Genomic DNA, 17,053 nt, shown 5'->3' with positions numbered 1-17,053 from the left:
TAAACATGGAAGACCTTCTCTCACAAAGGATAGCTCTTATCGGTACAGCTGTCCTTTGCAAATTTCTTCATGCATACTGGTGTTATTAATGCCGGCATGCATGCGATGAGTGGCGATATGCATTGCATGCAAAATGAGATGATTGATACATCCTGCCCAGGATGCAGTAACCCACCCATGTGATCCTAATATGGCTGACCTCAGGGGCCGGGGCTATGTGCTTTGGCAGTATACCATGAAGGGGCAGAGTCAGACTGGCCCACAGGGGTGCAGGGGCCTGGGTAGTGTTGGGCTCTTCTGGGAGGCTCATGACATAGGTCACACATACTGTGTTGCACGCCCGTCTGCACACTGCTCCAAGCTCTGCACTGTGTGCTCAGTCACTGAGTGTGACTTTTTATTCTGGCCTTCCCCCAGTGGGCCCTTCATGCCCCAGTCCAACACTGTGAATGGGGTAATTTAAAAAGAAAATATATACCATAGTTCATTGCCCCCTGTCCACCAGCTATTCCCTTACATTTCCCTCTGACCAACAGTTTTGATCTCCAAAGCCCCTCTGTCCACTAGCTTATTTCCCTCAGCTATTCTGTCTGATTTCCCCTAACCACTAGCTATTCTCTCATTACCCACTAGTGCACAAGTTCTCAAACTCGGTCCGCAGGACCCCAAACAGTGCATGTTTTCCAGATCTCCTCACAGAATCAAAAGTGCAATAATTAGCTCCACCTGTGGATCTCTTAAAATGTGTAAGTGAGTAATTAATACACCTGTGGACCTGTCAGGAGACCTAGAAAAAGTGAACTGTGTGGGGTCCTAAGGACCGAGTTTGAGCACCACTGCACTAATGTGCCCCACAGTATTACTGTGAAAACAAAATTGTTGCTGGCATGCATCCCGAGAGGCATGTGAAGGTAAAGCTGGTGTGCAGTTGTCATAGTGTATAGTGTGGGGAGATAGGTAAACAGTGGTATTTACATAAAGGGACAAATACCAGAACTCAAACAAGTCATCATGAAAAGTGTATTTTGGCATATTATTTTTTCCTTTTTTTGCTCTGTTCTGCCATCTGATATTTGGAAACTTTCCCCTGGAAACCCAACTGTATTGCCTTTGGACAACAGTTAAAACTGGACAGCATAAACATCAAATATCAGCGCTTCTGTTCAGCTCCAATGCCAGACGATCAGAAAAACTTTGTTATTTAAAGAATTATTTTTATTTTACAAAAAAAAACTGTGTGTGAGGGGCTGCACTATAGGCATTGGGGGGAAGGAGGGGCGGTAGGCCAAAGCTTTACCTAGGGTGTCTAGAAACTTTGCACCAGCCCTGGATCCGGGCCCACCTAAACCTCTGGATCCCATAGCACTGGCACTCACATAGCTATGCCCATGGTTGTGAGTATAAGAGACAGTTATATATTACAAATGTTGACAGTATACAGATCTGAAGAGAGTGTACAGCTGCCCATAAAAGGGCAGGTCCTGATGCATAACCTGATGAAAAAATAGACAGCAGAGCAGAGATCACAGGGGCCTCATTGGTGCCTAAAGTCACAGCTGGACCTAGACATATAGTATAGTCAAAAATTAGCTAAGGGCACCTGGAAAATCCTAGGGGAAACTGGGCACTGGACATCTAAGCTCCTCTGCGCCAGCGGCAGATTTCAGAAGTCCCGGATGACAGTGGCTGTCCTTCAATGGGATTTACAAGCTTTCCGCAACTGGTGAATCGCTGCCTGTCATATTATATATGACAGGCAGCAGCAGCAGAAAACCTGTACAGCTCAGCGCGAATCATACAGTTCCTGCAGCTTCCATCAGTTTGATGCCATGACCTAAGCTCATGTCGTCGTCATACACAGCAGAGAGCATGTCGTGGAGGAGAGAAGAGGGAAGACAGCAAAGGTAAGTAAATAATGAGTGCTGATTGGAGACACACAATGGTAAGAGATTTGATGGCTGGAGACACAAGGGGAAGAGATTTGATGGCTGGAGACACACAAAGGGGAGAGATTTGATGGCTGGAGACACAAGGGGAAGAGATTTGATGGCTGGAGACACAAGGGGAAGAGATTTGATGGCTGGAGACACAAGGGGAAGAGATTTGATGGCTGGAGACACACAAAGGGGAGAGATTTGATGGCTGGAGACACTGACACTCTCTGCCTCCCCAGTCACCCAGTGTCATGAAGCCATGCCCAATCAGTGATGCCACACCCCCTTATCGGGTCCCACATTGGGGGGGTCCACCAGCCAGAATCTTGCCTAGGCATCAAATTGGTCAGGGACGGCTCTGCCTAAAGTTATATGTAAATTTATGCACAATATAAACCACAAATATCTATTAGGAAAGATTTTGTAGAAGTAGAATCAAGTAGAATAAATAAAAATATTCAATACAGTATATATTTGGAAAAACTAACACCACTACCTAAGGAGTGCAGGCATTGTAAGTGTAGGCAGTGTAGGAAGTTGGAACATGAAAATCCCGTTCATTCTGTTGGAAATACTGGCTTATAAATTATGAATATCTTGAAAAGACAGGATGGACATAGGGACCAGGCCATTTTAACCTGGCAAATGATGGGTCCAAAATATTAGTACGAAGCTGAATCACCAACACCACTTTTAAAATCATGAGCTTACCATGGACACAGTCTAAAAGTTCAGTGCCTATTTTTGGAGGTATTGTTTTTGGATGGCTTTATCAGAGTGACAGACGTGACATTTTGAACAGTACATCATGTTACCTTCCTGAATGTCTGTGCACAGAACCTTTGAAAGATTTACACAATGAAACCACTGAGAGGTGACACACTAGCTATTAACATCAATAGGCTCATTGATTTTACAGAACCACGTTGTTGGTATGAAGCCGAGAAGAGTATTTTCTTTTTTTTTTTCTTGCAAAACCCTGACATTCGCTTTTAATCTGAGATATTTCACTAATGATGCTGAGATTTGGACATGGACAAAGGAGTGAGACTAGAGGAAATACTGTACAAATAACATTTATTTGCCGTGATTTGATCAGGTGGGGTCAGGTCAGTCTAAATTGCCAGTGGTGAGAAACTCTTCCCTAACAGGAGGTTACCTAGGAGCAGATGTCGCTGCAGCACTGAGATAGGAGCTGGGTTTTAGCTCATTCTTCCATATAGTTTATTTTATATATGAACATTTGATATTATTTGGCAAAATTGTGAACTTAAAAAAATGTGAATCCATCACTTTCTTCAGCTGTTGGAAAATGACAACATGTGATTATCTTTAGAAAGGTTTCTATTATACATTGTATTATAGAATTGGAGGATAGTGAGACAAGGCAAACTAGTAATAATGACTACATCAATATTTCCCCCATGATCTTTTAATATTATACTGATGTTGAGATTGGCAGATAACCTATTACTGAAGGACATGCCCCAAATAATGTTTTTTTTTTATTACCCCAAAATTCAAGTAAATTTTTGGGGGTGTCCCATTTTTTAAAAAACTTTTTTTAACACAGATTATTTTTAGGGGACGCTCCCAGGGGTGCAGGCTATTTTTTTTAAGCCTGCACCCCTAAACCCCAATTCTGCCCTTTTTTTCACCATGTAAAACATGGTGAAAAGTTATCCCCGTTTTTTAACAAAGACTTTTCGCACCGGCGAAAATTCCTTGAAATTGAATACGGGGATAATGCAAACAGGCGAAAATGACGTCATCGCCGATAACAAGTTTTCGCTTCAAATTGAATACTGCCCTATGTCTGCAACAGCTTAGACTCAGAAGGCTGATGGCTGCCTGATCTGCATTCAATGTTTTTGATGTTTCCGGTTTTGTGGGCTAGCGGTGGATGTGAGATGCTTTCAGTGGGCGTCTCTTAACCCTGGACTGTGAGTGGGTCATTAGCATATTTTCACATTTACAGTACTTTCTATGAGAAATCACAGCTGCGATGGCACTTGCGTGCAGATCTGAATCTGACCCATTGTTATGTCAGAGAGGAACAAATATAGGTGGGTGAAATTTATCAAGTCTTGGAGAGAGATAAAGTACCAACCAATCAGCTCCTATCATGTTACAGGCTGTGCTACAAAAATGACAGTTAGAAGCTGATTTATTGATACTTTATCACTGTACACTTTATCTCTCTCCAAGACTTGATAGAACTGCCCCCACAGTCTTTGTAAGGTGTAAATTAATATTAATCTTCACCTCTTGCTCATCAGATATAGCCCAGTTTTGAAGACAGAGGGGATAGACCAATTTGTAATTAGCAAGATCATCAGAATGCCAAAAGAGAATTCAGGAGATGTGTGAGCTGATACTGTGGGAGGCATTGACCTGTCCACCGAAGTACTTGCGTAAGGGAAGACAGAGTGGAAAGAGACACTTGTCAACTTTTCTGATCAGGAGCTCTCTGGTGTTAGGCTGACTTCCCACTACATTTCTGCTAACTATCAAAGTGTGGTGTATTTCTTCTCCACTACAACATAAACAGCTTATATTTTGGTACATCTCCTAATGTGTGCACATCAGATGAATATGAATATGTGATGTTCAGCGTTTCAGTTTAACAAACTGTCATCAGTTTAACTGAAACGTTGTTACAGCAGAGGACCGTGAGGACCTTTTTCTTTTTTTTATTCGTTTAGTGTGTACCGCCAACCCCCCAAAAGTTACTGATTACTATGGAAGAGAGAGCCAAGCTGGTGTATGTTTTATATATAAGAGCCTGTCCTGGCAATAAGTAACTGTACATGTGCAAAGCAAAATCCCTGCGATGGGCATGGGGAACAGTTCCAGGGGGCTTTTTCCCTTAGAGGTAAGTGAGCTAATAAGGGACATATTAATGCCTGACTGGGTCCTTGTGCATATTAATGCCTGAGTGGGTCCCTTCACCTGTTACTGCTCTGGTAATCGGATCTCCCAAGCTACAACATCCTCCCAGTGATATTCGGGACGATGGCACATGTGCACAACATAGCAATGGCTTTGGCATAGTGCCAGAGTCTTTGCTTTCATAGCACTGCGCCATTTTTTCAAAGATGTCAGTGGGAAGATGGAGTTTGTTGACACCAGGTAGGTATTCGCTGGGTGTGTGGTGCGGGTCCCCTTGGACCCAGGACCTGTGTGCACCCATTATAAATAATACCTATAGAGCTAATATTATCTAAAAGTAATGTATTGCCCCAGCAAAGCCGTTCCCTTACAAAATAATGGGGACAGCTGCTGTGAACCCTGCAGTTGGGAAAGAAGGAGATATCTCCAACATCCCCCACTTTATGGCCTTCATAAATAGCTGGGATACTTAATTCTGCCTTAACCATGGGTACTAAGCAGCCGTTTCCACATGTTTTAAGGACAGAATTACTTTGATATATGGGCAACTATGTGAGGCCCTGAGTGTATCTTAGTCATCTTTCTATATTTGCTGAAATGTGTACTGTAAACATGTTTCGCTTATTATATGAATGTGAATCTGCAGTAAATTAACGTAAACTTATGATAAACTTTTACAGTTGTATTGTGATAACAAGTTATCATTTCTAATATATTTATCAACTACAATAGCTGTAATACCTTCTATTTTTCTTATTTATTGGGACAAATGTCTCCATGTCTCATACTGATAATAATCTTGACAGTACTCACTTGAAATAGACCATTGTATGTATTACTTTAATTGCATCCAGGAACGTCTGTGAAAATAACACAATCTTTTGCAAATATTATTTGTTCATGAGTAAACAGTCTGATGTACTACTCACAGGATCATTCCCTGGGGGTTGGTGCAAAACATCGTCCTGTGTGTCCACTCCTGGCTGTCAATTGGGAATCTCCTGCTTCAAGGAAAATGCATTTGGTTTATTTCTATCTATACTTGCTGGTCTATCAGCTGTATGCATTTGCACTTGGGGACATGTCAGTATTCGCAATAACTTTCCAGTACCCTTCTTAACTTTCACATCATTCTCTACTCCCCCATGAATTGACCCGTCATCCTGGACATTTACTGATGGAATGTCTGTTTTTTCACTACCAATAAAGATTTTCTTCTGTGAGTTCAATACTTCCTGTTTAGAGGGCAGATAATTATCAGCATCTCCCCTAGCCTGGCATGGTGGTGTAACAACAACATCAAGACCAAGATATGGATACCCCATGTTTTGGTCGTCACATGCTTTTTTTAAACAACGTTTACCCTCTGTCTGTTCTCTTCCAAAAGTCATTGTATTTTCATTGATGTTTGAAACATTGCAGTTTGGTTTCACAGTATTGCCCTGTTGGTTGTACCCTATATTTGGGGTGTCTATCACATTTCTTGTGTGCTGTCTGTGAGTTCTTTCCTGGTATGGCACCCAATCATTATATTCCTTTAAAGTTAATCGGAATTCATGGGGCCTATCTACAGCTCCAGAAGGACTTCCTTGTTCTACAAAGGTGAGTTTACAGCAAGCGTATAGTAGAGAGTTAGTGGGTCCCCTTCCTGATTCATATTCTGTAAAGGGTAAAGTACAAGTGTAAAGTTGAGAACCTCCATAGTCCATTCCCACTTCTCTCTGATAGGGCATTTGGCCCCTCATACCGGAGGGATAGCTTTTATAGCTTGCATATTCTTTCTGCTCCGACCGAATCTCCTCTGGATTGTAGATCCAAGATTGTGTTTCAGGGAAGGCTGATATTTGCAAATGAATGGGGCTTTTTTGTCCAAGGTTCGGTTCCTCTCCATGGGTGTACTGGACACTTCCAACTGGGTCATATGATCTGCTTATGCTGTACTGGGTGTTTTTATTCGGGGTCAATAAATCCGTTTCATATTCTGGAAAGTAAGCAGCTTGATCCAAAGTACTGACTTGTTTCTGGGAACTTGGAGCTATTTCCTCAAACTGATATGAAGGTCCATTAGTAGAAAACTGCAGTCTATCTTGGGTTTTTATAGGACCAGGTTTTGAAATCAACAAGAATTGTCTTTGATTGTTTTGATACCTATCACTGGGGATGTATAATTTTCTCCTATTTTCTTCTGCTGAAGGGACTTGTATATTTTTTAAAGGACCTACCCAACTATTTGGCTGGAGCTGAATAATGTCAGATTGAGTTGTTGTAAACTCATTTTCTGGATAAATAATTTTTCTTTGACCCACTGAGTAATCGGGACTTCTTTGTTGTTCTGTAGGATTTTCAAATTGATTTTGTGTTGGGTTATGATGAGCATACACTGCAGCATTATCTGAGGGTAACGCACTTACTAAATAAATAGTCTCTTGCTGTGGTCCAGAATCCCCTGTGCTGATTTGTGTTGTAATGTGTCTGTTGCTCCACCTACTGCCTGTGTCAAAAGTTCCACTTTGTTCATAGGGGTTGTCATTCTTTAAAATGACATTGCTGTTCTGGCTTACCGTGGTGCCTTTATTTTCATAGATATTATTTTTTTTACTTGTCTCACTTAGTTTTGGCTGAAACTGACTATTGTGATGGCTTGAAAAGATACCCTTAGGAATATTTTCCTTCTTTACTTCAATTAGAGGTTGTCTGAAATACTCTGTAAAATATTCATTATGTTCTGGGTGAACAAAAATAACATCGTGGTTGGGCACATTATTTTTATTTCCCAGCCAAATTGGATGTTCCCTTGGCAGACCATTCTCAAGTCGTTTTGAGAAATCTTGATAGTTGACTAAATTATTCCCATTGTATCGCTGACCATCATTTCTAGTGATACTCACTGTAGGACTGTGTAATATTCCCCTTACTTCACTTTCTCCTGGTGTAGCTACTCTACCTGAGAATGTGCCCCCATAAGAGGATTGTTCTTCTCCAGTGAAGACACGTTTTTCAGAAGGTAGTTGATGTGGAAGAGGTGATTTATTTACTAAATGATCAGGTGGATGAATGCTACCTGGATGGTCTCCACGTCTCGTTAAAACTCTGTTAACCGCATAATACTTCTGTTGCTGGTTTCTCAGCATATTCTCATGATGTGATGACCTTATGAAGTGGTGTGATGGCCTCGGTGCACCTGACAATAAGCTTACATGTCTCCCATGGATAGAAGGGTCCCTAGGCATACCTGCTGAATATGTGCTTTGACCATCTAACCTAACATTGGTACTTTGTGGATTCTCTCCCACAAAAGTGTCATTCTGTGCTGTACTGTTTCCTACACCATGGTTCACTGTTGTTGAATTAGTGTCAACTGTTGTATTGCTGCTCTCTGTAACTGGGGGATCTGCTACTGGTGGCTCTTTCTCTTTAATGGCTTCTTCATCTTCATTGGCTTCCTCAGAATTATATGGTGGCCTGCCTCCAACTCCAAAGTATCCAAAGTAATTGCCCTGTTGAAAGTTTGACATTTTGAAGGTTAATTTATTAGTAACCAAACAGTATGCTTTATTAATCTACAGATGTTTAATAATAACAATAAATCATTGGTAATAATAACTGGAATTGTATTCATTTACATTTCTTTATAAAAACAGGATATTTATGTGATGTAGATTCCTACTTACATATAAGGTTCTAGTTAGATCACAGTAATAACTAGCTGGACTACACTTGGTTTAAGAACCTATTCACACTTGTGTTTTTGAAACAACAATTAATGTGTTTGATGTGTTACACACATCATTAACTCATATAACATTAATTAGTATATATATATGGCTGCAACAGAATTCACCATGAACAGAGAATAGATCATTCTCAATTTGCTTTATATGGTGGTTTCTCCTGTTAGGAGAACACATCCATATTTCTGTGGTTGCCGGCAAATGTATATAAGTTCCCTATGGCCACCCCCATTCCTCGAGCGTGCTATGTGGCATAACTTGTGCATGTAATAAATCTGTTATTAAGCTATCCACATAAGACTCCATCTTATCACAAGATGGTGTGTGCCTTTAAGTTATTCATAGCTTTAAATGTGTAGTATTACACAGAGACTGATTTCTGCTGAGCTTTGAGCTGAACAACCTTGAAATGTATAAGCATGCAGATAATGTTATGAATAAGACTGTGTATCCTAACCCCACTAACACTCCCATGTGTACAGATAATAATGTAATGAATGCTAACAATGACTGCTATAGAGAGATATAATGTGTGAATATTCTTATATGTTACAAAGAAAGAGCACTGCTTTATATTATTGTATGACATGCAAATATAGCCAGAGGGAATCTTGAAACCAAGGTTGATGTTTGTGTTGATTCCGTCTCCTGAGATCTAATGCAAGGGTCTGACATACACTAATGAGCTTGGGCTGATGATTAATTAAAATAGATTTGTTCCGATCTATCACATGTAAACATGGTGGATCAGATCTGCATGCGCACATTCACTTCTCAGGCTGTTATGACACTGCTCTTTAAGTATATAAGATGTTTTTCCTGGGTGTAGTTCCCATATTGTCTTGAATATAATGATCAGTATTAAGGGATTTATCTGTGACCTGGATCCAGGTTTCCTTTTTTTTCTGCTCTTGTTTTTACTAAACAAAATATATTGGCTTAAGTGTCTGCTAATAACACTTACACCATCTATATTGCTGTATGGGATCCATACATATCCCTGAAGAAATGGCACATATGTATTAAAAGATCAATGTTTTTTTTAACCAATAATTAATTTTCTACTCATATTGGTTCAAGCCGGTATCTCCAGCAGAGCATATAATATAATTTATAGAAACATTAATGAGTGAGTCATTACTGTTGACCTTTGTTGTCTGGTAGCAAAAGTAACACAGCAGAATAGAACTTACACTTCTTTGGTTGATTGATCAGATATTCTAACTTACTGTATATACAGTACATACATTTACACTATACTAATTATATACACTTATTAAATGCCTATAAATGTATGGCTTTCCAAAACAACATATCATTTACATTATATTCCAAATGTATCATGTATTATCACCCATATGCACAGCGTGAAATGAGTTCTGGTCGGCAACAGTAGGATATGTGACTGGTTTACACCATTTACCAATCTCAAATGCTTCCATCACAATTGCGCCATGTTCTGTCCTGGTATGGCACCCAATCATTATAAAGCAATTATTGCATTTTTTATTCAAGATTAGAGAAAATAAGATAAATATTGAAAGTACTTTCAATACAGAAATTCAGCCAAACATTCTCAAAAGATACCCAAGAGAAAGCAAGAGATACCCAATTGTGGCGATACAAAACAAAAACTGCATCAATTTTACAGGAACAAAAATTTTGAGTGCGGGGTGGGAAAAAGTAGAAAATCAAGACAAATACTTCAGTCAAAGGGTTAGGAAACCATAAGTGACAGAAAAAGTATTTGCAGGTTATTGAATGAGGCCATGATTCTGAATTTTTCCGGAAGGCTTTAGAGGAGTTTCGAATGATACTTGTAATATTTTCTGTTTGACATGTAAACTATAGCCTGGTGTTAATGGTGTATAGGGTGTGAGCTAGAGTTTGTTTCCAGGATTCTGCAATTTGACTGGTGGCTGATCTATTTTGACAATGAGTTGTGGAGGGTATAGTTAGAGGGAAAAGGAAGTATTTAAGAGAGAGGGGAACATCCACATTCAATATAATGTAAATCACGTTCCTTATAGCTTGTCAGAGTGTTGCAAGCTTAGGGTAGCCATAAAACATTAAAAATTGAGCTGTCCATGCATTAGCCTCTCCAGCAAGTGCTTGGAAATGAAGGAATAGCTTATGGAGACTTCTAGAGACATAGTACTAACACAAAAATTTTCCTTTTTTTTTAAACCCATTTATTTGTCTTATTTCATCCCAATCCTCCCCCTCTAGCGTCTCTGTAAAGTCTCGTTCACAGGCAAGCTCATGTGAGACCTTAATTGGGCCAGTGGAGTTGATCACATCATCTACTATGGAGATCAGGCCTATAGTTGACGTTAGTCGGAGACAAATGCCGGGTACACATTAGGACAATGTTGGCCCGATATGTCATTTCCGTTCAAATCGGAACAACATATCGGCTGGATCGTCCAGTGTGTAGGGACTATATGCATGACCAACTGAACGATATCGCATGCAGCGCTGTTGCAGGTAATGAAGGATGGAATTAGGGATCATTCCATCATTCATTACACCGCTCAATGTGTACCCGCAGAACGTTATGTCGGGCCGACATATCGTCCGGGTACACATCAGTAAATGTGTACCCAGCTAAAGGTGGAAAACATTGTTATTTTAATGACCTTTAACAGAATTGAAAGAATGTCTGGAATTGGTAGAAGAGATTATTGAAGATTTTAAATTTGATATCTGCAAAAGAGGGAAGCGAGTGGATGTGTGTTAGGTCAAAGAGGTATTTATTGCCTTCTCCAAGCCATGCAGAGATCTCCATTGGTTTGCATCCTTAAGGGAAGCAGGAATGATCAAATAGTGGAGTAACAGGCAGGGAGGAAATGAGAACACAAAACACCAATTAGAGCTGTGCCAAATACTGTTTTTGACCGTGAACTACATGGGAGCCATAGAAGGGAGAAGGAGGAGGTCAATCTGTAGTTTTTGGCCTCTGAAAGAGTTTTAATTTTAAAACCAAAGGTATCTGAATCAGTAATGCTAGGTATAAGTAGAAATGGAAGCATTCTGATTGGTCAGAGCATGGCAGCACCCATGCTCTACCCAATCAGAGCACTCGGATTCATTCATATGACGGTGTTGTAGGGATCCGTGCTACTCTTTATCCTAAACGCCACTGAGAAGCGGGTCCTTTTTTTGGCATCTTTGTGGGTATGGTGGTTTCAAATCTGATGCTCAGTAAATCTGTATTTGTTCAGAGTTTATCAATGATAGGAAAAGAAAGTTCAGTAAAGTAATAATTTTATGCGCACAATATGCATTCAGTATTACGCATTAATTAAACTACAAGAGAATCTTTCTAATACAGCAGTTAAAATTTCCTGTCTCACATATGGGAAAAAAAATGCATAAACACAATAATAAAGGCATAATATATGCCAAAGTAATGAAAAGCACCAAGTGTCAGAAAAGTGTTTGCAAACAGCCAAGTGGTTTGTTAGTGCTGGTGACCATCGTCATCACTTGCTCCTGATCACCTGAAAATAATATGGCTTACCCTCTGTGGACCAGTCTGAATATGTTCACAATTGCGCAAACACCCTCCTAGTGTACTTGGCCTAAGCTAGAATGCCCACTTTCCAACCCAATCTGCCCATCCAGGTATAGATGCAGAATCATTCAAATCTACATGGGCAGATATGCATGGTAATGGTGTTCTGGGCATGCACAAATTCACAAGGTAAGCTACACCAACTGGCAAAGTACTCACTTTGCATCAGCCCCATTACTTCATACATATGACTGATAAGTAAGCAGTGAGAATGAACACAGCTCTCTATAGAGTATCCTCCTTACCCTTCCACAATCAACCATTTTATAACTGCAACATACCTGTGGCCAGAATGGGTTCCCTGGATTTGCAAATGGGAGAAACATCTGCAGAAAAAATACATAAAATACATTTAAAATACACTTTCTTAGTGGACAGACCGGTCTCATTGTTGAAAGAAAACTGTTGCAAAATAAATAATCAGATAATTTGTAAATTTGTCTGCTGTCTTCATTTGGATATAAACCATTTTGGCCTCTGCAGAATACTCTCTGCCCTGCAACACTGTCCCCGTTCTCCTCTTTCTGCTGTCTGGCATCTTGGCCCCTCTCCCCTCTCTCTGCTGGGACTCCTTCTCTCTGCCCTGGTACCTTGTCCCTACTCCCCTCTGTCTCCTGGAGACCCTTCTATGCCCTGCCACTTTGTCTCCTCTCTCTCTCTCTGCTGGCACACCTCCTTTCTGCTCTGCCAACTTGTCTCTTACCCCTCTCTTTTCTGGCACCTCTCCCCTCTTTCCTGCCACCTTCTCCCCTCCACCTCTCTCTCTCTCTCTTCAGGGAACTATGGGGAACCCACCTCTGTCCTGGAACCTTTTCCCACTCCCTTTTCTCTCTATTGGACCCATCCTCTCTGCCCTGCCACTTTGTCTCCTCTCTCTTTCTCTGCTGGCACACCTCCTTTCTGCTCTGCCAACTTGTCTTTTACCCCTCTCTTTTCTGGGACCCCTTCCCTCTTTCCTGCCACCTTCTCCCCTCCACTTCTCTCTCTCTCTTCTCTCTACAGGGAACTACGGGGAACCCTCCTCTGTCCTGGAACCTTTCCCCCTCCCTTTTCTCTCTCTCTATTGGACCCATCCTCTCTGCCCTGCCACCTTATCCCCTCTCTCTCTCATCTGGGTCTTTTCTTCCCAGCCCGGACATCTTATCCCTCTGTCTTTCCTCTCTCCTGGGACCCCTCCTCTCTGCGCTGTCACCTTGTCCTCTCTCTTCTTTCTCTACTGGGACCCCTTCTCTCTCTCCTTGGACCCTTCCTCTCTGCCCTGCTACCTTGTCCTCTCCCCTCTCTCTTTCGTCTGGGACTTTTCTTCTCAGCTCGGACACCTTGTTTGCTCTCCTCTCTCTCTCCTAGGACCCCTCCTCTTTGACCTACTTTTGAGCTACTGTCCCTAGCAGCTTTTGAGAGCTGTGAGGTAGGTATGGCCTCCTTTCAGATCTAATGGGCAAATGCTACAAAAGCATTAAAGAAATATATAATATACCCTAATGCATGATCGCACGCATCCCCTTCTATGTCTCTGCCTAATTAACAGGTAGAGGCATTTAGGGGGCAGTGCCAAGGCGTGGGCATCTGTAGTCCCCAGAAATGGGGGCCGTGTCCACCCCATTTTCCGGGAATGGCAAGTCCAAGGGTCCACGGAGGCTTACTCAGCTGGCTGGCTGCCTGGCTCCATCCATCATTGTGACTGACACTCGCGATGGTTATCCCAGCCTGCGACCTCGGTCGCAGTGCTGGGATCGCAAATGCAGCAGGGGGTGTCATACACCTCCTGCTGCATTTGCATATTTACAAGGACTGAATTACAAAGCTGTTTGCGTGCAGCTTTGCAATTCCGTCCCAAGATGAATAACCAGAGTACGATATTGCAAGTAAATGTGAACCTGTACAAACCATGCAATGCAAGGGGAGCAAATACATACATTTTATTTCCACGTGGTGTAAAACCTGGCTGCTTTTGCATGTATCCCACAAATACTGGATAGCTTTATTGTTACACTGCAATTCAGATGTCAGTTTTGGACACACCCTTCCCAAATGTAAATCTCTCTTACTATAACTTACACTATTCCCAAAGCCGAATCAAGCCCTTAATCACATTTTTATGCATAATTACTATTAAAGTGTTGAATTATGGCACAGACTAAAAAAAATTAAACACTGAATGCATACCTGTGGTATCTGTGGGTCAGGTGCAGGAGGTAGTTGTAAAGGCTGTTTTGTTATATGTTGATAGTTTGGTTGTGGCTGTGGCACTGGAATAGATGGTTGCTGTGGGAGTTGCGGTTTGTTCTGGTACCATGGCACTTGGGGGAAAATGCTACCTCTATTATTCTGCTGAGTCTGGGCTGTACCTTGAGGCTGCCATGGAAAAAGTTGTCGGGATAAGGCTTGCTGCAACTGGATCATCTGTAAGTAATGTGGAAGGCCAAATCCATGCATAGGACCAACACTAGGCATCTAAGAAGTGATAAATAATGACAGCCAGACAAACAGTACTAGTATGACAACTGTTGCTAACATTCATTTTTTTCTGATCAATCTTTCTGATTAATAGACTACATAGAATAAAATAACATTCATTTTGTAGATTCCTGATACAGTAATTCATTCATTTTACTTAGTCAATTAGACATCAATAAAAACTAGTGTGTCCGCAAATTCACAAATCTAGTAGCAGAATGACTTTCCATGGGCTGTTCAAGCACCCAGGAAGTGGGCATGCACTAGGAAAGGCGCTCAGTGGACAAACAGGCACACTCGGGGTTGCAGAGAGCTTGGCAGGATTTGATGCTGGCTAGGGGCATGACCTAGTAGTGTGGACGCTCCATCTGTGTAACTGATCCCCCTCTCGGAGCCCCTGGGCACAAATAAAGAAGCAATGCTGGTCTGCTTTTTTTGTTAATCAGCCTTATTATAACTGAACTTAATCAATTGTACAGGCACAATGCTTATTCATAGTTACTGTACATTCTCTTACCTGCAAATTTAGATAGTTGTTTGGTCCAGAGGGTCCTCCCTGAAAATTGCATTATGAATATTAAAATATATTATTTGCAGTGTAGATTCATGCAGAATAAATGTTTGGATAAATAATTTTTATGGTTGAATAAATACCCCTATACATCAGCAGTCTGAAAACCACAATTGAACAATTTGAAGATTTATTGCCCGATCTTAGGATTTCCCAATCTAGCAATCTGCGCCCATACACTATAGATATTTTTCTGTGATTTGCAGATCGAATGCAGCAAACACAGATCTGCCAATCTTGAACGGCCCATCATTTTACTGGTAACGGTCTGCAAATCTGCTGATCATGTCCATACACTAGCAATCTACAGCCCCAATCCATCTGTGACATCCAACATGTTGGACAATCTGATTTAACAATTCCAATCACTTTTTGGTTGTAATCTGCGATCTGTGAAGCCCATAGATTGCAGATTTTTATATACAATTATCTGCAAATTGCAGAATTGCCACAATCAATTGCTGATGTATGGGGGCCTTTAGATATGCTTACCTCTTCACTGTTACTGCCTCTGTATGGAAGCTGCATCTGGAAGATTATATTATTTGTATTATAGTAGTAGATACAAAATCCAAGGCTCAATAACGTTAGTAATTATTGCTATATTAGTTGACTTACAGGAATAGCAGCAGAGGGTTGCAGGAAGTATAGAAACAGAAGGAAGGGTATCATCTTTTGATAATCACTAAAATAAAAAAATACATTATTGTTAATAAATGGCATATCAATTCCAGAGCCAGTGTATATTTGTATTCTGCATGGTAGGCTCATCTCCAAAATGTAATTTTATTGTTTTGATTCCAGGGAAAATGCTGGCTGCTTTTTTAATCTTGGGCCCCTGCCCTAAATAGTTGTCCTAAATATAACTTTTACTGTGCTTCAATATACAGTATAGGTACAGTAGCTATTTCAGTACTTTTTTTCTGGTGGTGCTCAACACTAATTTTCATAAAGAGATCTGGACCAGAGTGTGGAAGCGACTATCATTTTTTTAATCGACTTGTTACTTTTAGTGAGTGCCAGCAATTATTTTGTTGAGCTGGCGCATCTAAGCTTGTCACACCCAAAGTCTTGGCAGGTGTGCATTGATAGATATACAGTATTTAGATAGACAGTCAATAGGCCGACACCAAATGGTTGACAGGTAATAGGTAGAAAGGGTCAAATGGTCGACAGTTAAAAGGTCGACATGGACAAAGGTAGACGGGATCAAAAGGCCAACACACATTCTTAACACAGAAAAGGTCAACATTTTTTTTAACCCTAATTCTCAACCTAACCCTAACCCTCCACCAAGTGCCTAACCCTAACTGCCCCATCCACAGTCTAACCCTAAACTTAACCCTAACAGTCATGAGAAATGATGAAAAACCATGTGTCAACATTTTCTGTGTCGACCTTAGTGTCAACTTTTTAACTGTCGTCCATTTGATCCTGTTGACCTTTTGACCCCGTCTACCTATTGCCTGTAGACCATTTGAAGTTGACCTATTGACTGTCTCCCTAAATACTGTAGATCTTCAATCTCTGTACCTGTCTTGGCAGACAATGGAGCACTACAATACCCATCACGTCATGTTTACTGAATTACTTTATAATTTACTTTTGTATATCATAAATACACCTACTTAATAAATATTATTTTATAAAGTAAACATAAATAGATGGTTCAAACTTAATAGCACTGAACTGAAAGTATTATATCTTTATGAGTTACTACCATCTACACTATGCAGATACCTATTGGGGAGCACTGTATACTATATATTTGGCACACAGCTTTGCATTTATTAAACTTTTTTCACTTTGTACAGTATTACTATCCCACACCTCAATTCCCCTATCACATTATTGAGGCTCCTACCCTTTAATGTGGGATATTCCACACACT

At 40.8% G+C, this 17,053-nt stretch overlaps 1 protein-coding gene across 1 annotated transcript; it reads right to left on the bottom strand.

Annotated features, from left to right (window-relative positions):
* Positions 1–5,716: 5,716 nt before the first annotated feature.
* On the bottom strand, positions 5,717–15,834 carry ENAM (enamelin). The gene is given in 6 exon segments (XM_088464484.1): positions 5,717–8,323; positions 12,416–12,460; positions 14,301–14,588; positions 15,109–15,147; positions 15,655–15,690; positions 15,781–15,834. Coding segments are annotated over 6 exon segments (3,069 nt in total).
* Between the last annotated feature and the right edge of the window lie 1,219 nt (positions 15,835–17,053).

This window comes from Taudactylus pleione, unplaced genomic scaffold (assembly GCF_031769625.1).
Source record: "Taudactylus pleione unplaced genomic scaffold, aTauple2 ptg000055l, whole genome shotgun sequence".
Taxonomy (NCBI): Eukaryota; Metazoa; Chordata; class Amphibia; order Anura; family Myobatrachidae; genus Taudactylus; species Taudactylus pleione.
This window is presented reverse-complemented; position numbering and strand designations above follow the sequence as displayed.